At 43.9% G+C, this 24,840-nt stretch overlaps 1 protein-coding gene across 1 annotated transcript in view; it reads left to right on the top strand.

The window, feature by feature from the left end:
• Positions 1 to 1,116: 1,116 nt before the first annotated feature.
• DCHS2 (dachsous cadherin-related 2) overlaps positions 1,117 to 24,840 on the top strand; it is a 243,455-nt gene continuing 219,731 nt past the window's right edge. The window contains 1 exon segment of the mRNA XM_039223888.1: positions 1,117 to 3,172. Coding sequence (XP_039079819.1) covers positions 1,163 to 3,172 — 2,010 coding nt within the window. The 5' untranslated portion in view covers positions 1,117 to 1,162.

The following is a 24,840-nucleotide window of genomic DNA, read 5'->3' as shown; positions in this document are numbered from 1 at the left end:
CGCTCGCGCGTCGCTGAGTAGTAGCGCGGCATAATAAAGCGTGGTTTGCACCATGTGTGCCACAGATTTCTCGGGGTTTCGCGAAGGTTTTTCCAAGTTCCGCCTTCCCCTCGTTTGCAGTCATCCTGGCCCCAGCTGCGCGTCGGCCTTTGACTCCATCTGTCCTTCCGCTGGGGACGAGTCTCTCTCGCCAAATGGAGAGCACAAGTTTGGCTCCCCAAAGTGATTCTAACCCCCACCCTCCGCTCAGCCTGAGCCAAGCGTCAGGCCTGCCGAAGGAACCGTCCAGGGGCTGCAGGGAGGAGGGCGCGGAGGGGCTGCTCCACTCGCCGTTCCCCACCCACGGCCCCTCTGCACGCAAAGCGAGCGCAGACGGTCCGCCCGCGCGACCCCCGCCGGCCTCCCGGGCCGCATCTCCGCGTCCTTCCCGCTCCGCCCGTCTCTCCCCGCTCCCTGGCCCCGGCGAGAACGCGCCCTGCTGCAGAGCGGCGACTCGCAGGTCGGAGTTTGCCCTCGTGTGCGCCGCGTCACGGGCGGAGAGGAGGGGGGGGGAGGGGCGGCGGCGGCTGGGGCGGCGCTGGAGCCGGGCGGTCCCGGGCGCCCCGAGACGCCGCGGGGAGAGGCCACCCCCGGAGCCGCCGACTCGGCCGCAGCCAGGGCCGCCTCTCCCTCCCCTCTTTCCTCCTCGGCTCGGGCTGGGCGCGCGCCCTCGGCCTCCCCGCCCTTACTCCACCCCCTTCCCCGGGCCGACCCCCCACCCTCTCCTTCTGTGTGTGCGCTTTAAATAAATTCATCCTTTTTGGCAAAAGAAATCATGCACCTGACTTTACCAGGGGGAAACAACAAGCCGAGCAGAACAAGGAACAGATGTAAAAGGAATAAAAGGAGAGAGAGAAAGAGATGAGACTCATTGAAAGCAAGCCAGGGGCTGAAGAGGTGACTGCAGCGGCAGCGGCAGCTAGAGCCTCCCTGTCTGCGTGAGCGGCAGGCGGAGGACGTTTCCACCAGTTGCAGACTGAACCTCGGGAACTCCTGGGTCTGTTGGTTTGCCAAACAGTCTTTTCTTCTTTCGCCCAGACACTGAAGAGGCTCCTGGATTTTTCTGCCACCCCTCGCCAAGCTGGCAGTTACCCGGGAGCCTTCCCCAGGAGCTGGCGGAGGAATGAGCCCTTCTGGGAGGAGGATGGGCGAAGGGCACCCGGAGCAGGGGGCTCCGGCCGGGAGGCGCCTTCCGATGCCCGGGAGGAGAGGGTCGCCCCGCCGGCTGCCGGGCGGCGGCGCCGCCGCGCGGGCTCAGCGCCTCCTGGTCGGGCTCTTCCTGCACGCGTGGCTGTGGGCGGCTTCGGGGTCCTCTGCCCAGGTGTTCAACCTCAGCCTTTCCGTGGACGAGGGGCTTCCTCCGGAGACTCTGGTAGGTGACATCCGCGCGGGGCTGCCCGCTGCGCAGCAGCAGGAGGCGGGCGGCTTCTTCCTATCCGAGGACTCCGATGACTCACCACTGTTGGACGACTTCCACGTGCATCCGGACACCGGCATCATCCGCACGGCGCGGTGCCTGGACCGCGAGCGGCGGGACCGCTACAGCTTTGTGGCCGCCACGCTGCTGGGCGCCGTGGTGCAGGTGGAGATCCTCGTCAACGACGTGAACGATCACTCCCCCAGCTTTCCCCGCGACTCCCTGCAACTCGACGTCTCGGAGCTCAGCCCTCCAGGTACCGCCTTCCGCCTGCCGGGTGCCCACGACCCCGACGCCGGCCTGTTCAGCACACAGGGCTACACCCTGGTGCAGCCGTCCGACCTCCGTGAGGACCCCGCAGGGCCGTTTTTCCAGTTACGCTACGGCACTCCGGGGTCACCACCGTCGTCGGCGTCGCCCCTGGAGCCCCTGGACCTGGTGCTGTTGCGGCGCTTGGACCGAGAGACGGCGGCGGCGCACGAGCTGCAGATCGAGGCGTGGGACGGCGGGCGCCCGCGGCGCGCGGGCCGCCTGCGCGTGGAGCTGCGCGTGCTGGACGAGAACGACAATCCCCCGGTCTTCGAGCAGAGCGAGTACCGCGCCGCCGTGCGCGAGGACGCTCGGCCGGGGGCCGAGGTCTGTCGCGTTCGCGCCACCGACCGTGACCTGGGGCCCAATGGCCAAGTGCACTACGGCCTCCGCGCCCGGCAGGCGCCCGGGCCGGGGGGCGATGCGGCCTACTTCGCCGTGGAGGAGCTGAGCGGCGTGGTGCGCCTACAGAAACCGCTGGACCGCGAGGCACAGACCTGGCACCAGCTGGTAGTCGAGGCCCGCGACGGAGGGGCCGAGCCCGAGGTCGCCACGGTGCGCGTGTCCATCGCGGTGCTGGACGTGAATGACAACCCGCCCGCCCTTCACCTGCTCTTCCTCACCGAGGGTGGCGCCGCTCGCGTTTCCGAGGGCGCCGCGCTCGGCGACTATGTGGCTCGCGTCTCCGTGTCCGACGCGGACGGGGACCCCGAGCAGGATGAGGGGGCCATCGGTGAACCCGGTGTGGGACTCGGGGGCGGAAGCATCTCGTTGTCCCTGGAGGGAGGGGATGGAGCCTTCGCGTTGCGCTCTGGCGGCTCCCCGGGGGTATTTTTCCTCTGCGTCGAAGGGCCCCTGGACCGAGAGAGCCGCGACCTGTATGATTTGCGGCTGGTCGCCACGGATGCGGGCGCCCCGCCCCTGAGCACCGAGGAAACGCTGCTGCTGCGGATCGCCGACCTCAACGACCAGCCGCCTCTCTTCAGCCGGGAGCGTTACCTGGCCTCGGTGTCAGAGGCCGCGGCCCCCGGCACCGCGGTGGTGCGGGTCAGCGCCTCTGACGCGGACGAGGCTGGCACCGACCACGCGCGGCTGCGCTACGCACTGGTCCACCTGCCCGTTGGCTGCAACCCGGAAGGCGCGCGGCCCGCAGCGGAGTGCGGGCCGTCCTTCGCTATTGATCCTGAAAGCGGCGTGATCAGCACTATCCGGAGCCTGGACCGCGAGGTCCAGGAGGCAGTAGAGTTGCGAGTGGTAGCCCAGGACCTCGGAGAGCCCCCGCTCTCCGCCACCTGCCTGGTGAGCATCACCGTGGACGACGTGAACGACAACGAGCCCATCTTCAGGAGGCAGGTGTACAACGCCACCCTGGCGGAGCATGCCCCAGTTGGACACTGCTTTTTGCAGGTGAGTGCGTCGTGTTTCTGGATCAACCTCTGGATTCCAGGGAGGCCTGGGAAGGGAGGTCGAAATTAAGTCTGTCCAGGGAAGGAACATTGTGACGTAGGTGATTGTACCCTGGCTCCACAAGCAAAGGAGCATGAACTCCGGGTCCTTTTCTACAGTGAGATGAGTGGGCGCCTTCTGGGCGCCTAACTTTGCTGTCAGGGGCTTGCCCTGTGTGATCTCTAAGGTCCTTTCTACTTCACATGTTTGGATCCTGATTTTGCTTAAAACTCATGCCGTTTCCTTCATGCAGGATATGGGCACCCGCATGGATTTGGGAGGAAGCACTTATTCTCAAGCAGTATGCAAATGGCAAGGTCTCGTATTTTTGAGCATCGCTGTGTGGCATCTGAAGGAAATAAAGGGGTCCTCAGAACATTTCTTTTCAAATAAAGTGCATGCCTTTAGACACTGAAACTGATTGAGTAACCATTTCCAGACTTTTCTTACCCGTTTTCCTACCTTCCTTAGAGGCTTGCAAAGACTAGTGGACAGTAAATGGTTTTATTTATTTGTTTGTTTGTTTGTTTATCTATTTATTTGTGGCTTGAGTTCCTCTGGTTGTGCTCAGGTTGAGGACTCTGAGAGGTAGTGGGGCTCATTTACAAAATGGAGAATCTTTACCTTGCTTTTTGGAAATTCTGCCTTTGGAATTTGATCTCTCCTTCACCTTCAGAATGCTGCGATTTGCCTCTTCTAACACTATCGTTATTGCTTCCAATTTCCTTGTTCCCTTCCCTTCCCTTGTCATTTCCTTCTTACTGAAGCATAGTCGACGCACATTACACTAGTTTCAGGTGTACAAACCAGTGATTTGACAACTCTGTACATTATGCTATGCTTACAAGTGTAGCTACAATCTGACACCGTACAACACTATTACAAAGCCATTGACGACATTCCCTTTGTGGTACATTTTAGCCTCAGGACTTCTGCATTCAGCAGTTAGAAGGCTGTATTCCCATTCCCTTTCAGCCATTTTGCCCATCTCCCCATCCACCTCCCCTCTGGGTGGGAATTTAAGTTGGTGCACCCAATAAAGACAGAAATTCTAGAAAAAAGTAGAAATAGAATTAACATATGATCCAGTAACTCCACTACTGGGTAAAGAAAATGAAAACACTAAATAGAAAAGATATACGTACCCCTGTGTTTATTGCAGCGTTATTTGTAACAGCCAAGATATGGAAGCAGCATAAGTGTCCATCAGCAGATGAATGGATAAAGAGGATGTGGTACACACCTGTGCATGTGCACGCACACACAATGGAATATTATTCAGCCATAAAGAGAATGAAATCTTGACTTTTGTGACTACATGGAAGAACCTTGAAGGTATTATGCTAAGTGAAATAAGTCAGACAGAGAAAGATACCATATGATTTCATTTATATGTGGAATCTCAAAAACAAAACAAACAAAGCAGAAACAGACCAATTTCTAATTTCTTATCTGATGTGAGATAAACCAGATTTCCAAGATTGATGTATTTACTCCAAGATAACTTGAATAAATACACAGAGCCTAGAAGGCTAACTGGTGAGTGAACCTCTAAAGCTTTATTTAGCTCTCAGCCTGGGTTATTTTAAGAAATCTATTGTTTATTTCCTGGTTCTCAAAGGCATAGGGCTTTAACTTTTGTAGGTTGTGTCTCAAATAATAACCTTTACATAACCAGGATGCTACTATATTATAAAAAATGAATTTCATCACTGCTTCCATCTTTATAATCTTTTGGATCTGTGGGTGATAATAATCTCGATTTCATTCTCTAGCATGATTGGCAGTTCTCTGAGTTGCTAGGTTATTCAAAGAAAGAAGGCTTGAGAATCAATTAGTGCTTGCGGTTGAAACAGACACATCCATAAATGTCAGTGAGTAGCACAGTGAAAGTTTAGCTACCTTTCAAACAAAGTTTGATACAAAGCAAGTTGGCTGGTCTTCCTCCATCCAAGGTAGGGCCGGGCCTGGGAGTGACTTAGATCCCGTCCACCAATGTCTCATTGGCCAGAACTCAGCTATGTGGCCTCAGGTATACCCCAGAGGAGGCTGACAAATGTAAAGGAGTACATGGATGCCAGCATGCACTGATAGTTTCTGCCATGGATTTCTAAAAATGAAGTCATAGTAAGTGAGAGGTTGGACTCGATGATTTCTAAGATTTCTTCCATCTGGAAGACCTTGAGGATCTTGGTATGAAATAGTACAACTTGGCTGCATTTGAAGGAAAATAAGCAGGGTGGATTAATTGTGATTCCTTTGATTAAAACCTGTCTTTTCTAAACTTGTGAGATGATTTTGCTGTGAGGTGTGTTTATCCCATTATGAGACTCAGATCCATTAGGTGAGCTGAACTTGGCTGAAGTGTAAGACTGCATCTCTAACTGCAAAAGAACCTTTCCTGTTTGCCAAATATTGCTGTAAATAGTATTAAATCGTGCTAATTGGAATTTCTGGAAACTCCAGTGATGTAGCCCCTCAAGATTGCAGAAACCCTCTTATTCACTGGGTTCTCTGGTGGCCTTTCCCCAGCAGCTGTGAGAATGTCCTACATTCTGTAAGCCCCCTCGCTCGCTCTGTCCCCTGCCTTCCAGATAGGCCTCACCAGGGTGTCTTCCATCTGTTTTATATCTCTTTACTCTCAATCTTTTTTTTTAATTTGTTTATTTATTTTGAGAGAGAGAGAGAGAGAGAGAGAGGGAGAGAGAGCATGAGCCATGTGAGAGCAGAGAGAGGCAGAGAGAGAGGGTGAGGGAGGGAATCCCAAGCAGGCTCCATACTGGCAGCATGGACTCTGCTGCAGGGCTTGAACTCACGAACCACGAGATCATGACCTGAGCCAAAATCAAGAGTCGGACACGTAACCACATGAATTCCCCCCCACCCCAGGTACCGCTCCATCTTTCTTTATATCGCTTTATAAAAAGGAACCATCCCAGCTAGCCTTTGGGTCTCATTGCCTCTTTCCTCCAGGGCTTTGTTTAATTCCATTACACCAATTCTTACAACCCTACCTTCTTTCTGTTGCTCTCCATCAGTTTTCTCCCTTTAGACTGAAGAGCTGTTCAATTCTCCTTTGTCTGAATCAAACAAAAACAGCATGAGAAGCCACAGGAAAAAAAAAAAAAAAAACACATCTTTCCTATGTTCCCTGTAAGGGAATAATATCGTGTCATCTAGTGAAACAAATCCTTGAACCTTCAGGGTGTCTTTGGCGGCCCCCCCCCTTACCACGGATCCTTGGGGCTCTTCCACTTTATTACTGCTGCTGGCACCACAGTGCTGGCCATCCTCCTGTCCCCCCGTGTGGCCTGAACCCTTTTATAGTCTCATACCCAGATCGGAGCTTTACAAAGACTTTCAGCATGAGCCAGGACCAAGGGATTTAATACCGAGTACGAGAACCGGCAGCAGCCTGAGATAGGCGACCTCTTTTCGCAAAGGGTTTTCACAGCCTCACCGGCACTTGCCTGGATTCCTCATTCCTTGCTCTCCACAGTCCTCGACATGTGCTTCTTAACGGCCCACCTCTCAAGAGCTCCTTTCCGTATCTCGTGATGATTAAGGCAGAGAGAGATTTCTACTTAAGGGGGTTCATCCTCAAACTCAGTGTCTGGCCTAAAAGATTCTCTTTTTCTTCAGACTGCTGTCAAAAAGACGAACTTCAAACTCCAGGCAAGATCACTTCCCACTCCATACTGAACCCAGTGAGGTGAACTCTGTTTCCAGCCTTTATCTCCAGCATTTACACCTGACTCCCAGAAATGCCACAAGAGACTGTTGTCTCAGACTTCCTCAAATATCATTACTGTGCTCATTCACTAACTCATTTGTGTAACCAGACAACAGCATTCATTGAATAAGCAGAGCATTCCATGAACAAATATTTATTGAGTACCTCTTACATGCCAGGAACTGGTCTGAGCGTTGAGGATGCGGCAATGAGCAAACCCGGCAGAGCTCTGTGCAAACAGAGCATCTGGTGATGTGCTGTCTGCTTTCCCCCCCTGCCAGACCTCTGGAGGGAAGGACAGACAACCGCCTCTGCTTGCTGAGCACCCCTAGCCCCTGCTCTGACTTTCCCTCACCCCGTTGTACTAAATCCTGTCTCTCTAAAGGCAGCTGTGTTTTTAAATTTAAATCCAATCAGCTTTTCTTAATCATAAAGCGTTTCAGACTGTGGCCCACTTCCTCTTTCTCGAATGTGCCTCTTCTTTCATCTCACTACCTTCTTTTTGTGTCTCCTTCTTGCCAGTCCCTCCTTTTTCGTCTTGTGCCACACAACTCGGTATGAAGGAGGCATTTCCAAGGATCTGTCTTCCTCTCACGTCTCCCCCTTTCTACACTTTCTTCTATATATTTCCAGATCTGCTTTGTTCCCTTCCATCTACAGGATGGAAACTTCTCTTATAAACTCACATGTAAGATTTTTCTGTCGCGTATACATCTCCACCTGGATATATATTTTTGGCACCTCAGATCTAACATTTCCCAAGTCAAAGTCATTTCCCTTCCAGCACGGTCTTGTTTCTTTCTTCACTTGCGTTCATTAGCTCCTTTTTGAAACTTCTCCGTTTTTGTTAATGTGTCCTTTCCACAGATGTGTTTGTGTGTCCATGTGTATGGATTTGCTATTTGTTGGAGTGGTTGTGTCTTGTATTGTTGAAAAGTAAAGCACCAGGGTAAAGAGAAAGATCACATCTCAAACCAATCAGTTGGGTGAAAAGCGGGTCTTGAGATCCCAGCCTGGGGCTGCGGGAGGAGGAGCATCTGGCTGTGCTTGTTTGTTCAAACTTGTGGCCTGACTTTGAGGACCCTGTCTAGGAGGGTGCCTGGGCAGTGGACATTAAAGATGGTATCTGCCTCTGGGAAGACACTGAAGGATGGGAGGATATGGTTTCTACGGAGTTTCATGGACCAGAAAGGACTAAACGATATCTTGTTTTGGATTCATTATATCTTTTAGGGTTATTTCCTTTAATTTTTTAAAATATTTTATTTATATTAATGTCTTATTTAATATTTTATTTTTTTAATGTTTTATTGTTCTTTACTTTTGAGAGAGAGAGAGAAAGAAAGCCAGAGTGCAAGTGGGGGAGGGGCAGGAAGAGAAGGATAGAAGCTCCAGGCTGCAGGCTCTGAGCTGTCAGCACAGAGCGTAAGGTGGGGCTCCAGCCCACAAACCTGAACCTGAACCTGAACCTTGAATCCACGAACCTGAATGCTCAACCGACTGAGCCACTCAGGCACCCCTGTAAGCATAGCTTAAATGCCACTTTCTCGCACTACATGTTATCTCGTCTGTCCCACTCTTTTCTTAATGTTCTTTGTGGTGCTACAGTTGTTCACTTGTATTAGTAAAATAGTGGATGGTAAGTACCTTGTGGGGATGCAGTTTCACGGTATTTGAGTCCCCTGTAATTCTCGGTGTCCTCTATGTAACGTATTAGAAGATCAGTAACTTTTTTGAATTGTATTGAAGAGCTACACCGTGAAAACCAAAGCTAAGTTAGAGTTACAACTAGTTAGCGCTTTTACTTTTTATTTTTCACATTTTATCTGAGTATTTTTTTTAATTTGAAAGTTGATTTCCTCTGTAAAGTTTATCATTGGTCCTCTAGAATTTTATGATCTGCGTTACATTGCTTATCCCTCACCAAACTACTATCCTACCCTTATTGTTGACCTTACACGCATGCTTACATACTTATGTAGTGTGGACCAGCTTTGATGGCCATATAATTGTTTTTTTTAATAGGAAATAGAGTTTTTGTTTTATTTATTTATTTATTTTTACAAATAGTTTATTGTCAAGTTGGTTTCCATATAACACCCAGTGCTCATCCCCACAAGTGCCCTCCTCCATGCCCATCTCCTCCCTTCCCCCTACACCCATCAGTCCTCAGTTTGTTCTCAGTATTCAAGAGTCTCTCATGGTTTGCCTCTCGCCCTCTCCCCCACCATTTCCCCCTTTCATCTCCCCCATGGTCCTCCGTTAAGTTCCTTCTAATCCTCCTATACGTGCAAACATATGGTATTTGTCCTTCTCTGCCTGACTTATTTCGCTCGGCATGATACCCTCAAGGTCCATCCATGTTGCTACACAAGGCCAGATTTCATTCTTTCACATTGCCATGTAGTATTCCATCGTATAGATAAACCACATCTTCTTGATCCATTTGTCTGTTGATGGACACTTAGGCTCTTTCCATGTTTTGGCTATTGTTGAGAGGGCTGCTATGAACATTGGGGTACATGTGCCCCTATGCATCAGCACTCCTGTACCCAATTTTGAACCTTGGGTAAATTCCTAGCAGTGCTATTGCTGGATCATAGGGGAGTTCTATTGTTAGTTTCCTGAGGAACCTCCACACTGTTTTCCAGAGGTCATGGCCATATAATTGTATCACCCTTATGTGATTGTCCTCTTCTGGCTCTTTTAATTATTTATTTATTTTACCTATTTTCTCTTCTGGCTCTTAAAAATGGACCTATCCTATCTGCACACGTGCATTGAAAGCGTGTGAGATTTCCACAGCAGTCATTTGCTCCTGTCTCTAGGACGCGTCTAGATTACCTGCCAAATGTCGTCTTCCCTGATTATCTGCCTCCTGCTGGCCTTGTACCTTTGTTCTCAGCATGTGCTGTATATGCCTCTCGCTTTGATTTGATGACCTGTTTTAAGCACTTGAGATCAACTGTAGAATTCTCTCCTAGACTTCACTTTGATACCTCTCCTCTCCCTTTCCCCACACAACTGCTACTGAAGACCCATCACCTGACTTTACTTCCTTTCCCCTTTTCCTGCTTGGGAAAGGTGATCAGATAGCATGCTTGGATATATCATAGGAATGGTATTGCCTAGAATCTGTGGTATGTATCTCTAGTTACAGTCAATATATAACTTGCCAGTAATTTGTCTAGTTCTTGGTTCTATAACTAAAATAATTATGTAGTAGACTGTTCATGGCTTTGAAGATTAAATTAGGTTGCATGCAGTGATGTAAAACATAGGCTATGGGGCCAGAGTCCCTGGGTTTTAATCTCAATTCCACTGCTTACTAGCAGTGTGATCTTGGGTGCTGTGCCTCAGTTTCCTCCTCTGGAAAATATGAATAACAGTATCAGTGTCAGCTTGGTAGAGTTTTTGTGTGGATAATGCATTAATACATGTTTGCTTAGAACAATGCTTGACTCATGGTGAGTCCTCAGTACATTTATATATTATTATATGTTAGTAAGACTTCTAGAAATGGCGAGGAAAACTATTTTGCCTGATACAACCATCAGTAATTAAAAATGACATTTCAGAGGTGGGCACCTGGGTGTCTCAGTCGGTTAAGCATCTGACTCTTGATCTTAGCGCAGGTCATGATCTCATGGTTGGTGAGTTTGAGCCCCGTGTCGGTCTCTGCACTGGCAGTGTGAGGAGACTGCTTGGGATTCTCTTTCTCCCCCTCTCTCTGCCCCTCCCCCCACCGTACACATTTTCTCTCTCAAAACAAATAAATAAACTTAAAAAAATGACATTTCAAATAAAGATTCTCTTGCACTCAAGATGGAAGAAGGAGCAGAAAGAAATTTAAATCGTGTATCAGATTTTAACTAGATGTATATGTTTCTGGCAATGAAAGCGGGATTCTGTTTTACTTAATTTGGAAGCTTATAACATCTCCTTATGGCCTATAGATTCCTACTTGTCTTAAGGAAGGTTCAGATGACCTCTCAATAGCAGTCCTCCCCATTCCACACCCCCAGAATGCACCATGAAGGTCTTAGAGAGACAAGGCAATGTGATAGAAGTGTGGTGGCGAAGGCCTCCGCGCAGTGGATCGTGATTCCTCGTGGGTTCACCTCAGGGGTGCTGACCACCACGCTGCCAGAACCTGGCCCCTCTCAGGTGTGCAGGGCATGATTCTCATCTATAGAGTGTCTATTTTTTCTGTTTATCATGTATTACTCTTTGGAGTCTTTTATCGGGAAAGCATGGAGCAAGGCAGCACTAGACTTAGAATACCTTGGTTCCAACTCTGACTACACCACTGTCTCTATTAGCTTTTCTGGCCATTTCCTCACCCATGAAATGTGCAGTAGTCATGTATAAATGTGCTTATATATATTATGAGGATTAGACTTACACACTTACAGAGACAGAGATTTCCCACAATCCTATAATGTGCTGTCTGCAGACTGAGGATACAGGAAAAGGTGGGGTGTAATTCGATCCAAGCCTGAAGGCCTGTGGACCCGAAGAACTGACAGTGTGAGTGCCAGTCAGAGGGCAGAAGAAGACTGGTGTCCCAGCTAATGCAGTCAGGCAGAGAGACAGCTCATCCCTTCTCTTCCTTTTTGCTCTTTTCAGGTCTTCAGTGGATTGGATGGTGCCCACTTGCTTGGGGGAGGGCATTCGGCTTTCTTTATATGTACTGTGTGGTAGAAATGTATAGGTTGGTGTAGGATGAGTTCAGGGCCTTTGCAGGTGAAAGGCTCTGTGCAGTGGATCAGGATGGAGGGTTCACTAATATGGGCCCTTTAGGGATTCCTCTGCCTTTTTCTATATGTTTTTATTTACAGGCTTCTTATGGGTGCATTGTATTTTAACTATGCATTTATTTTTCTGCCCAAAAAAGGGTAATGCATTCCTAGGCATGATCACTTCCAAAAGAGAATCATTCAGGATCGATTTCTTAAAGTTGTGATCAGTAAGGTTTCCTTTCTCTGAGGATTGAAATCTGGCAATAAATTAATTGTATTAACACCTCAGCACCAGACTTGTACTAACGAGCCCCCTGCCTTCTAAATTATAAATTAAAAGTGAGCAACTATAGAAGTAATTTATATTTTCATAGCCCATTAGGGAAATTAAGTTAGATCATTTTCACAAATGTCAGGCTACTTCTTGAAATATTACTGAATTAAAATCTTCATTTAAAAAGATTTTGTGCTTTAGGCACAGGTAGATCAGGTGAACATCATAACAAATATCAATTTTAATTAAAACTCTATGTAGGATTGCATAGTCCAAGTGACGGTAGTATGAATTGGAATAACCATGGTGTGTCTGGTTCCTATGAAGACCTGAGAAGAGACAGTCCATAAAGGACTTACAGTGTTTGTCTAGAGTTTGGCCTTTCTTATGAAAGCAAACAAGAGAGATGGCAGGTTTTTGAGGAGAGATGGACATGTGTAAGGAAAGGTTTTAGAAAGCTTTGTCTGGATTAGTAAGAAGCAAGGAGGAAGAAGGAAGCGGGAAACTGGGTAGGAGAGTCCTGAGACTCTTGTAATAATCCCTCTTCAGCCCTGAGGGCCTGAACCAGGAGTGGGGGTATAATGGAAGGTATAGCCTTCAGGGAAGACTAGGTACCACTTGAATAAGAAGTGAAGGGAGAAGTGGTGGAGGAAGTAAAAGATAGTGCTGTATTTTCAGGCCGGTTAGTCAGAGGAATAGGAAAAGCTGGAGGTGAGAGTTTTGGGGGGAAGATACTCGGTCAGTCAAGTGTTTGGTATATTGAGTACGAATTAATGGCCTGTAGTCCAGGAAAAAGATGTCTTGATGACCTCTTAGCTATTCAGAACTAAGCGCAGAAGAAAGCCTGAGGTTGAAGAGAGAAACTTGGAAGTCATTTGTGTAGAGGTGGAAAGCGAAGCCCTGGAAATATAAGCGAGGATACTGAGAGAAGAGTCCATGGCTAAAGATGCTGGCTGCGACCAGGGTCTTGCCATTCGTATGTGGTGGGAGGGCAGGTCTCTGTGATGCTGCTGCTGTTCTGTTTTCTTGATCTCCTCAGCGCAGTGGACCAGAGCCCGGAGAGTCGGCTGGCAGCTTACCCTGTTTTCTGAGCTCTCCCGCTCCCAGACATTATGTAAGGCACACGTTATCTGGCTTTGCTCTTCTCTCTTCCCCCTTGTCCTTCTTTCCTACAGACTTCCTCATCAGTCCTCCATATGCATTTTAGCCATTTTGGTCTCCATTGTAGCTCTTGCCATTCTGCCAAACTGGTCTTCTGTTTTCCCATTTGGTCCAGTATTGATGTCTTTTGCTGTTACTTCGACTCCAGGAACTCTATCCCACAATCATATTCTGTTAACCTAGAATCATCTAGAACTGCTCTGTCTTTGAAATCTCAGCTGTGTATCTCAGTTTCTGATCATGGCCTCCCAGCATGTCCACTCTCTCAGTCTTTGATTTAATTTACATTTACTTTTTGAACCTAGATTTTCTTCCTAGGCCCCTTACTCTTCCTTTTTTTTTCCTTCAGATATAACTCCCCCCCCCCCCCCCCCCAACTTGCTTTAGTTCCTCCTCTATCCAGTCAGGATTCCTGAATGCACTCTACTGCCCTTGCTCTTCCAGACCTGCGCCCGTATTCCTGATGGAGGCTCAATCTAGCTGTATGCTCCTGCACCTCATATTTGCACCATGGAGCACTGCTGGAGTAATTCTGAGTGATGGTCTCTTCCGTTGTAAGTGTGTGGAGTGGGCTGGGCCCTCAGTACTGCTGGGCAATGTTGTCTGCACCTTGGCATCTCCCTCACAACTTCATTCTCTTTCAGCAGCCCATCTTGCTCCTTTTCTCTTCACAGGCAATCATGCCTCCTACTCAGTAGAACCCAGAAGGTGAAAACTCATTTGTGTTTTGCCTCCTGCTATCAGACTCTCCTGTCTCTGTGCCATCCAGTCCCCAAGAACTAGGGGTTCTCCTGTGGCTAAATCAAACCCAACCATGGCTTCTTTGCATTTCACCTCTTCCATCTTTTCTGACATCGCTTTGCAATTGTACCCTTTCTGCTCTATCTTTATCCCTGCCTCTCTATTCTTTCCTTCTCTTTAACAAAGATGGTGCCTCTCCTATTGTTTGCAGTGTTTGCAAACCAAGTCTATGGGCATCTTGCTCCTGTTTCCTCAACTTCTTTCCTCAGTGCCCTGTAATGATGGAGTCTGTGACCTGTTGGCCCATGTCCTTTTGGGCCTGGCCATAGAAGGGCTCTGGAAATTTGTACTGCTGTGTTGTTTAGTGTCTGGTATCCCTTGGTGATAGATTCAGTACTTGTAGAACTAGAGTCTTCTTCAGCATCTACTAGTGTAATGAAGTTGTGAAGAAAATGTGGTTGTTAGAGTGTAAGAAATAACAGGTAAGATTTATTATTGCCCATTTTTAAAATACTATATCCTGTAGTTGATTGACGTTGTTAACCAGTATCTTTCATAGAAGAAAGGATTGAGTCAGTTAAGAAAAGATATTTTATTGAGCAAACAAAAATGCCTTCATCTTAATTATTGTTTAAATAGTCTTGCTGTTTTTACCTTTTCACTCCATGGCTTTTGGGAATACTAACCTTGCCCTGTGTACGCTGTAGAACACTGTGTCTTTTTCCTTCTTAGCAATTCTGTTTGAATTTCCGTTTAAAAATCCTGCAATGTTAACCTCATTTGAAATTTTACCATTTTTCCCTGTAAAAATGCAGAGCTTAGATTGCCCATCAGTGAAGTGTGTGGCAGCTCTTTAGCTCTTGTTATTCCCAGGTGTCCTTGAGCTGAACAGAGGAAGAATGATCTCGTGGGTAAAAGTAGGTCCTTCGGAGCCAAGCACAACTAGGTTTAAATTTTAGCTTTGTCCCTTAATATCTTGACTTGGAGCAGGTTGCCAAGCCTTGGAAAGCCACTGTTTTCTCTTTCATAAAGGAAGAATGATAGGAGGATGTTGTACCTCATAAGGCAATTGTGGGGATTAAATGAGGTGATGACTATCCAGAGCTTAACAATTTTTTAAAAATATTTTTATTATTTTTATTTCTAAGACAGAGAGAGAGAGAGCGTGAGCAGGGGAGGGTCAGAGAGAGAGGGAGATACAGAATCTGAAACAGGCTCCAGGCTCCGAGCTGGCAGTCAGCACAGAGCCCGACGCGGGGCTCGAACCCACGAACTGTGAGATCATGACCTAAGCGAAAGTCGGACACTTAACCGACTAAGCCACCCAGGCGCCCCGACTATCCAGAGCTTAGAGCAGTGCCCGGCACATGGGAAACTCCTGGGGAAGTTTATTAGGTGCAGCTTCAAACTGGGAAGGTATGTGAGAGTGGAAGAAACAAATATCAGCCTTTTGTTTTGAAAATGTCAGTGACTAGTCCTGTTAAATGGCTAGAAATATGATCCTGAACCTCAAATGACATTCTAGGAGAGTGCCCTGGCTTAACTATTATGTAGAGTTTCAGTCTCAAATTTAGTCAGGTTCTTACCATGGAGAACCTGAACTGTGAAGAGACCTTGACCTTCTTGATTTTTTTAATGTTTTATTTATTTTCTGAGAGAAAGAGAGAGAGAGAGCCAGCAGGGGAGGGTCAGAGAGAGAGGGAGACACAGAATCAGAAGCAGGCTCCAGGCTCTGAGCTAGCTGTCAGCACAGAGCCCGACGCGGGCTCGAACCCGCAAACCGTGAGATCATGACCTGAGCCAAAGTTGGACGCTTAACCGACTGAGCCACCCAGGCACACCCTTCTTGATTTAATGTAAAGAGTAGCCCGGGTAGCCTGTTCCTGACACTCTTCCATGGTTCACCTCTGGTGATACTTGCCAGTCCCATGGCTTTTACTCTGGACACTTCTCTGGCCTTCCAAGATCAAGTGCATATTTTAAGAAACAGGCCCCACCAGATTTTGTTTTGCTGCACCCTGTCTCTTAATATGTAAGTTGTCCCACTGAAGGAGAAAAGCAATGACTTCCTGGGATGTGGCTGACTCTTGTCTCCGTTTTTCAATTGATTGTCCCAGGAACTACTTCTCATTCAGGAGCAGAAGTGGGGCAAAGGGAAGAAGGGGATTCTTTGTGTTTTCTTTCAATTACAGCAACAAGGAACACCATCATCTGTAGTATCCTTTAACAAAAATGTATTGATACAAACTACTTTAAGCATCGACTAAAATACAGTTATTGAGTGATTTTGAATAATTTTATTTCTTGTAGGAAATTTACTAACAGAAAAAAAAGGCATCAGTTAAAACCTATTTGGATGCCTTCTTTAAGAAATCATTCCTTAAAAGTTCTGTTGTACATCAAAATAGGAGACTTATTGTAAAAATATTATTATAATTAGAATTTTAATATAAAACTTTTCAGTTGTATTTTAATGTGATGTGTGTTCATTTTGTATATTAAAATCAAGTAAATTGTCTTTTATGCCTATTTTAGAAATTGAAATGTATGTTTTCCATTTGAAATCATGGTAGCAGTTTTTTTTAATGTTTATTTATCTTGAGAGAGAGCGCACAAGACTTGCACATGCATGCACACGCAGGAGTGGGGCAGTGAGAAAGGAGAGAGAGAATCCTAAGCAGGCTTCGTGCTGCCAGCACAGAGCCCAGTGGGAGGCTTGATCCCATGAACCTTGAGATCACGACCTGAGCTGCAATCAAGAGTTGGACACTTATCTGACTGAGCCACTGAGGTGGCCCCATGGTAGTAATTTTTAATTGTTGCATTGTTTGATCATATTAGTGGCTTATTGGTTTGTACTGAATCCTCAGACAAGAAAATACCATTGACTTGATGCTTTTGAGAAATATATTATGGCAAAAAACAAGGAAGACCTGTAGCATAGCTTTTTGTTTACAAAGATAGCAAAGAGAAAAGAACAAAACAGAACTTGAGGCAATTTCTGATCAGCTTGGATACTGACAGTTGATCCAAAAATTCTGTTCAAGAGACTGTTCTCTACCTTTAAAAGCTCTTTTGTTCAGATTATTCGAAGTGTTCTTTTGTTCTTCATTTAAATGAGCTGTGTAGAAATGGCCATTGTTATGGTTATATTTTCAAGAGATTAAATATTATTTCTGGCCTTACCATAAATGGACTTAAGCACTATTTGATTTTTAACAGTTGTCTGGTAAGAAACTTCCCGTGTTGTATACTCTGCTTGATGTCTGCATTTGCAAACACAGAGGACATTATTGTTTACATAGAGATTGACTTGTCTAGTTCTTAAGAAGGTCTGTTATAAAAGAACCAAGTCATGAGGTAAAGAGCAATCTAAGCATATGCACTGTTTACTTTCCTTTGAAGTATAGATTGTTTTAAGTACTGAACAGTTAAAGAAAATACAAAAGGCTGTTCTGTTACATTAGGCATAAACAAGAACACAATATTTCAGTTCTGGCAGATACTTTGTTTCCTGGACTTATCTTACAAGAATTTTTAGATGATATTTTTCTTGTGTAGAATCTAATTGGCATGCTTATGACTACTCCGTTTTCATTGCCTCTGTCAGGGACCACTGTAGAGGTGACAGTAAGTGAAATTTATAAATTAATGTTTGCCAGTACTTTAGGTTATTTGCTTACTTGCATTAAAAATATAGATTCTATATGTATTACAGCATACTCATACTGCAAGATGAATTTGAGAAGTTTATCCTGAGTCATTTTTTTAAATATAAATTATCTTGAGTCTTGAATCTTAGTACAAAGGAAAAGCAGGTTTTTCTTGGAACATGGTAATATTGTTTTACTGTATACACAGAAGAGCACGATTATGCTCTTATTCAAATTCATAGTATCTTAGGGCGCCTGGGTGGCTCAGTTGGTTAAGCGTCCGACTTTGGCTCAGGTCATGAACTTGCCGTTCGTGGGTTCAAGCCCCGTGTTGGGCTCTGTGCTGAGAGCTCAGAGCCTGGAGCCTGTTTCAGATTCTGTGTCTCCCTCTCTCTCTGACCCTCCCCTGCTCTCTCTCTCAGATATAAATAAAACATTAAAAAATCAAATTCATAATATCTTAAGAATACTTCACTATTATTTCTCTAAATACATTTTAACATGTGAAGTGTGGTTATTACTTTCACCTGTAATTTGTGAAGATCACTGTTCTGTTTTCTTAAAATGAAAAAAATTAAGCTTATTTCATGTATAAAGACGAGTCTTTCTAGAGGCTGCTTTTCCTTTATTAAAATTTTTTTCTGCCTCGTTCTTTCTATTCTTTGTTCCTGAGATCCCCAATACACATATTTTAAACCTTTGGATCTGAGGCCTAGAGGTGCTCTTCATTTTCCTTTTCCAAAGTTTCCTTCAGTTCTCCAGATCAGATGGTTTCTGTGGCTTTATTTTCAAGTTCACTGTCTTCATATCCATTCTGTTGTTAAGTACATCCAACAATTTTTTTTATTTCAGATGTTGTTTTACTCATTTTTAGAATTTCCGTTTTGGTCTATTTTGTTGTTTCTGTTTCTCTGCTGATATTCACTGTTTTCATTCATTACCGGAGTAATGAATAGTCTTCCATGATAGTAGCTCTCTTATAGCCATTGTCTGTGAGTTCCAACATCTGCATCATCCTGGGTTGGTGTCTTTGTTTTTGTTTTCTCTTGGGAATAGGTCACATTTTCATAGTTAATCATATGCTGAATAATTTTGTATTATATTCTAGACATTGTGTATGTTATTGTGGAGATTCTGGATTCTGTTATATTCTTCTGAATAATGTTGATATTTTTGTTTTAACAGGAAGTTAACTTGGTCAAACGCAAACTGCAAACTCCTGGTGCCAGTACAAATCTCAGCTCAGTTCTCTTTTCTTAACTGGGTTATTTAAAATCTGCACCCATGTGTAGTTCAGGGTTAGTGAGAGATTTGGTCAGAGTTTATATACAGAATTTGGGGCTTGCCTGGAGGGCTTTCTCTCATCTGGGATTTCCTTCCAACTTTCTTTTTTTTTAAATATTAAAAAAAATTATTTATTTTTGATGTGGGGGAAGGGGTAGAGAGAGAGGGAGACACAGAATCTAAAGCAGGCTCCAGGCTCTGAGCTGTCAGCACAGAGCCCAACATGGGGCTTGAACTCAACAAGCCATGATATCATGATCTGAGCCGAAGGCAGACACTTAACTGACTGAGCCACCCAGTCATCCCTCCTTTCCACTTTCTTTTTTATGTGTGTATGTATGTATGTATTCTTTCATTAACTCATTTATTTCTGAGAGCGAGAGAGACAGCATGAGCAGAGGAGGGTCAGATAGAGAGGGAGACACAGAATCCAAAGCAGGCTCCAGGCTCTGAGCTAGCTGTCAGCACAGAGCCCGACGCGGGGCTCCAACCCACGAACTGTGAGATCAGAACTGAGCCAAAGTTGGCCGATTAACTGACTGAGCCACCCAGGCGCCCCTCCTTTTCAGTTTCTAATGGTTGTAGTTGCCTGAAATCTGAGTTAAGGTTCTTCAATTCAGAAAGACTTTGTTTCTGTTTGTGCGTTCATCACCCTGAATGATGCCTTGACTGATACCTCTCCTGAGGCAATAAGCTAAAATAATAGTAGTAATAATAATAATAAATTAAACTTAAAAAATGGGAAACGCATTTTATTTCAGTCCAGTCTTCTGATTTTTTGATCCTTTGTGAAAATCTGACTACTTTTATTCAGTTCCTGGAATCTTCAGGTATTTTTTTTTTCTATGTTATTTAGACTCTAATGGTTGTTACATGCAAAAGAATAGGTGTTTTGGAGCATACTTGGTTATACCAGAAGCATAACTTCTACTCTTTCTTTAAACTCAAATTTCTATTAATTACAATGAGATTCAGGTGATTAAGGCTAAATGGTGAAAGCCTTTTGAAAATAAAGCCTGTGGAATTGTGTTCTCTTTATATCAGATTATGACTGTGTAGCAGCTAGTGTGTTCAACTACAAGGGTTGAGTCAGCGTTTCATAGATTAAATAATGTTAATATTAGTGAATGTTAACAGTTTGAAATCATCTAAGTGTATTTTAGTCTTACCCAGACTCAACAAATAATTTCACGTATTTGTCATTCTATAATCATAATTGAACAAATTATGAAAATATAGTAATAGAAATCAATGCCATGAGTTACTTGGTAATATTTCCCACCATTGGGTCTGGCTGAGAAACCTAGGAAAAATTAATCACAGTGACCCATTTGTGGAAAATCAGTTCTTTGCAAACTCTGTCCAAATGCAAACAGCCAGAAAGCTCATTAAAAACAAGTTTTTATACGCCATTCCACAGAATTTTTTAAATCTATTTTGCCCACATACCCCTACCACTCCTCCTGTCCCCCACACTGGCAAACACCAGTTGGTTTTTTGTATTTAAGCTCTATTTCCTTGTCTCCTTTTTCTTCGTTTTGTTTGAGAAACTTTTGTCTAAGAAATTTATTTTGCTATGTTTTTCTTTTTGTAAGTCAAGGTTCTGAGCCCAAATATGTCACAATTATCTTTACCAAGTGCATTGTCTTCTTATCATGTATCAGATAGGAACTGACATTTCATTTAATAATTGGTTTCTTTCAAAATTACCTGTAACACAGATCTGATTATATTACTCATGCTTGAAAGCCTTCAGTGACAATGCATTAGCTGTAAGATTAAGTTCAAAATCTTTGCTTAATCCATTCTTCCTGCTTTTCTATCCTGTTCCAAGTAATTCTCCCAATATCTTCATATTTCACAATATTACTATGCTCCTTTTTATTTTAACCCTTTGCTCTGTGTTATGGGCTGAATGTGTTCCCCCAAAACTCCTGTGTTGAAGCCCTAACTCCTCAGTGTGATGGTACTTGGAGATGGGGCCCCTGGGAGGTAACTTAGTTTAGATGAGGTCATGAGGGTACCCTTACCCAATGGGATTAGTTTCTTTATAAAATGAAGACATGGCAAAGGAAACGAGCAACAAAATGAAAAGGCAGTCTACTGAATGGGAGAAAATATTTGCAAATCATATATGTGATAAGGGGCTAATATCCAAAATAAACAAATAGGGGCACCTGGGTGGCTCAGTCATTTAAGCGTCTGACTTTGGCTCAGGTCATGATCTCATGGTTTGTGGGTTCGAGCCCCACATGGGGCTCTGTGCTGCCAGCCAGCTCAGAGCCTGGAGTCTGTTTCCAATTCTGTGTCTCCCTCTCTCTCTGACCCTTCCCTGCTCACGCTCTCTCTCTTTCTCAGAAATAAATTAAAAAACATTAAAAATTAAAAAAACAAAATAAACAAATAACTCATAAAACTCAATCTGATTACAAAATAGGCAGAAGATCTGAACAGACATTTTCCCAAAAAAGATACATGGATGGCCAATAGGTATATGAAAAGATGCTCAACATCATTAATCATGAGGGAAATGCATATCAGAATCACAATGAGCTATCACTTGATACATGTTAGAATGGCTGGTATCAAAAAGACAAGCAGTAACAAGTATTGGCAGAGATTTGGAGAAAAGGGTAGGCTCGTGCTCTGTTAATGGAAATGCAAACTGATGCAATCCACTATGGAAAACAGTATGGAGATTCCTAAAAAAATTAAAAATAGAACTACTTTATGATCAGCAATTCCATTTGGGTATTTATCTGAAGAAAATAAAAGCACTAACTTGAAAAGATATCTGCACTCCATGTCCATTACCATATTATTTACAATAGCCAAGATATGCAAACAACCTAAGTGTCCATCAACAGAGGAATGGATAAAGAAATTGTAGTATACACACACACACATACACACAATGGAATATTATTCAGTTGTTAAAAAAGAATGAAATCCTACCATTTGCAACAACAAGGATGGGCCTTGAAGGCATTATGCTAAGTGAAATAAGTTGAGAAATATTATATGATCTCTCTTGTATGGAAACTAAAAAACCTACAAAACAAACAAACAAAAAGCAAACAGAAAACAAACTGCAGTCCTATAGAGAACAGATTGATGGTTACCAAAGGCTGTGGGTGGGGGTGGGAGAAATGAGTAAACTTCTTTTTTTTTTAGTTTAAATAAGTTGAATAATTGATAATTTAAAAAAAGAAAGAAGAGACCAGAGCTTGCCCTCTCCACCCTGGGAGGACATGGTGGGTGTCCTGTAAGCCAGAATGAGGGCTCTTACCAGGACCAGACAATGCTGGCACTCTGATTTCAGACTTCCAGTTCCAGAACGATGAGAAATGAATTTCTGTTTGTTTGTTTTTTAAGTCAACCAGTCTGTGGTATTTTATTATGGCAGCCTGAACTAAGACACTGGTTCTTCCCTTTGCTTGAAATGTTTTCTCTTTGTCCTCTCTGCTATGGGTTTCTCTTCCCCCACTACCCTTACTTGCTCCTTGAAAATATCATGTCCTTAGGAAGCCTTCCTTGACCATCTAAGTCCCCCACTTCACCACTATTAATTAAGTCCTGTCTTATGAACAGGATTATATGCATTATATGGTAAACCTCTTCTATAGCGTGTCTCACCCAGGTAACTTGTGTAGTGTATGCTCTCCTTATTATAAGCTTCACAAGATGATGGGAGAGGCCTTATCTGTCTTGCTTACCTCTAAGTGCTTACTAAAATAGCCAGCACATAATAACAGTAAGATTTGCTCAATGATAAAGTGAAATGACCTGCCTGTACCCACATAAATGAGTGTTGACTGCTTCAGGAATTGAACATATCCTACAGCGTTCTTGTGACTTTCTGAAAAGTAATGCTGTCATTGAAACATCTACCATAAACATTATAATACAGTAAGACAGTTAATATCCTTTTTATGTTGTAATTTAGTACCAGAGAATTCTTATTTCATGTAAAAAACATCATCTTTGTCAGTGCCTCCTTTTACTCTAAGAAAATGGAGCTATGAATTTTGCATATTTGCAGAAATACTACTAGAGTCTTTTTGATTCTTAAATGTCTCAAGTTAACAATCTACTGGTTAGTCCTTTAACTTGTTGTTAAAGGGCATGTATATACATCTCTCATTGTTATCCAAGGAAATAAGGAACTGATTTGAGACTATAGCAAAATTTGACTTTTTAGTATATTCTGTCTACTCTCTAACTTGAAAAATAAACAAACCAGTTTGAAACTTAAAAAAAAAAAAAGAACAATTACAGTAGATATATTTCCTCTTTTTTCTTTGGAGGAATGCCAGTATTGTAAAGCACTTTTCCAAATCCTTTCAAGCAGAATATGAGCTGACTTATTAATAGTTATATGCTCAGTGGGAAAGAGCAAGAGGAAAGAATACAGATTGAGCTGAGTCTGTCTGGCTCTGCATATGTTAAGCTGTGTTCTTCGAACCTCACTTTATTGATCTAGAAAATGGGATAATAATATTTACTTTGAAGGGTTATATTGAGAATCCAACATTATGTCAAAACACTAGCACAGAGAAAGCACTTAAAGAGTCACAACTACTTCTTACAAGTGGAGACATAGAAACTCAACCACCCATTATTCTTAGGAGTGATCTTACAGGACTGGGTGAATTCTGCACAAAGCAATGCAGGAAATATTTACTATGTGACAACAGATGGCGTGTAAGTCTTCTGCAGGATTAATTGTCCTTATTTACATCAACTTGCTCATCTTGTGCTAACAAATAATGAGACTGGACATGGCCACATGGCCTGAGAAAAAGTAATTCAAGATATGACTGCATTGTAAGCAGGAAAGTGAGGCTAATTTATTCCTTTAAGATTTCAGCCCATCTGGGGTGCCTCAGTCACTCAGTGGCTAAGCATCCGACTCTTGATTTCTGCTCAGGTCATGATCCTGCGGTTTGTGGGACCCAGTCCTGTGTCAGGCTACCTGCTTAGGATTCTCTCTCTCCTCTCTCTGCTCCTTACCTGCTCACACGTGCGTGTGCGCATGAGCTCTCCCTAAATAAATAAATATTTTAAAAAAGAAGATTTCAGCCTATCAACTGTATAACCCTACCCTTAACTTTATCTTGCTCTCCAAGGGTTGATTTCTAGCTTTGATGGGCAGAATTCTATAGTATTGATATGTAAGATCCAGAGCTATTCTGATACAGCAAGGGTTCTGTTTATTAATTTTTAAACTTACTTTAATTCCAGTATGTTATCCTAAAGTGCTCTGTTAGTTTCAGGTGTACATGATAGTGTGCTTCAACAATTCTATACATTACTCAGTGCTCATCACAATAAGTGTTCTCTTAATCCCCTTCACTTATTTAACCCACCCCCACCTGCCTCTCCTTCAGTAACCATCCATTCGTTGTTGTCTGTAGTTCAAGGCTTCCATTTAAATTGTAGTTTTTTTTCTCCTTTTTGATTTTGTTCAGTTTGACACATTAAATTTGGAGTAAATATGTGAGTTTATGGGAGTTAAGTACATTTGTTCCTTTGTTATTTATAAAGAATAAAAAACCAATTTCATTCCCTTGCTGAAAAAATAAGTAAACCTGGAAATTATGATAATGTAACAGTGATCTTTAAAATTATTAACATTAATTTTATTTTAATTGGAATATCAGAATGTAATGTAAACTATAACTTATTGCTTTCAGTTTCATTGTTTTACTGATTTCCAACTTAAGGAAAGCTGAAAAATTATTAATATAAGAATCGATTCATTTCTTAACAAATGTTTCCCTTGCAGAAGAAAACATGCTCATAATAATAGCTTGTATTAAACATTTATTGATGCTCACTATGTGCCGGGCAATGTTCTAAGAGATTTGTGTGAATTAGCTCATTAATTCTCACAGTAGCCTACACGGAAGGCACTATTATCATGTCTGTTCTGTGCATGAGAATAATTAGGAGCGGAGATTATGTGTTTTGTCCAAAGTTCTGGAGCTAAAAAGTGGCAGAGTGTCTCAGATCCTGTTCCCCGGAAACAGATACTGAGG

This window comes from Hyaena hyaena, unplaced genomic scaffold (assembly GCF_003009895.1).
Source record: "Hyaena hyaena isolate Hyena2069 unplaced genomic scaffold, ASM300989v1 scaffold_1491, whole genome shotgun sequence".
Taxonomy (NCBI): Eukaryota; Metazoa; Chordata; class Mammalia; order Carnivora; family Hyaenidae; genus Hyaena; species Hyaena hyaena.
This window is presented reverse-complemented; position numbering and strand designations above follow the sequence as displayed.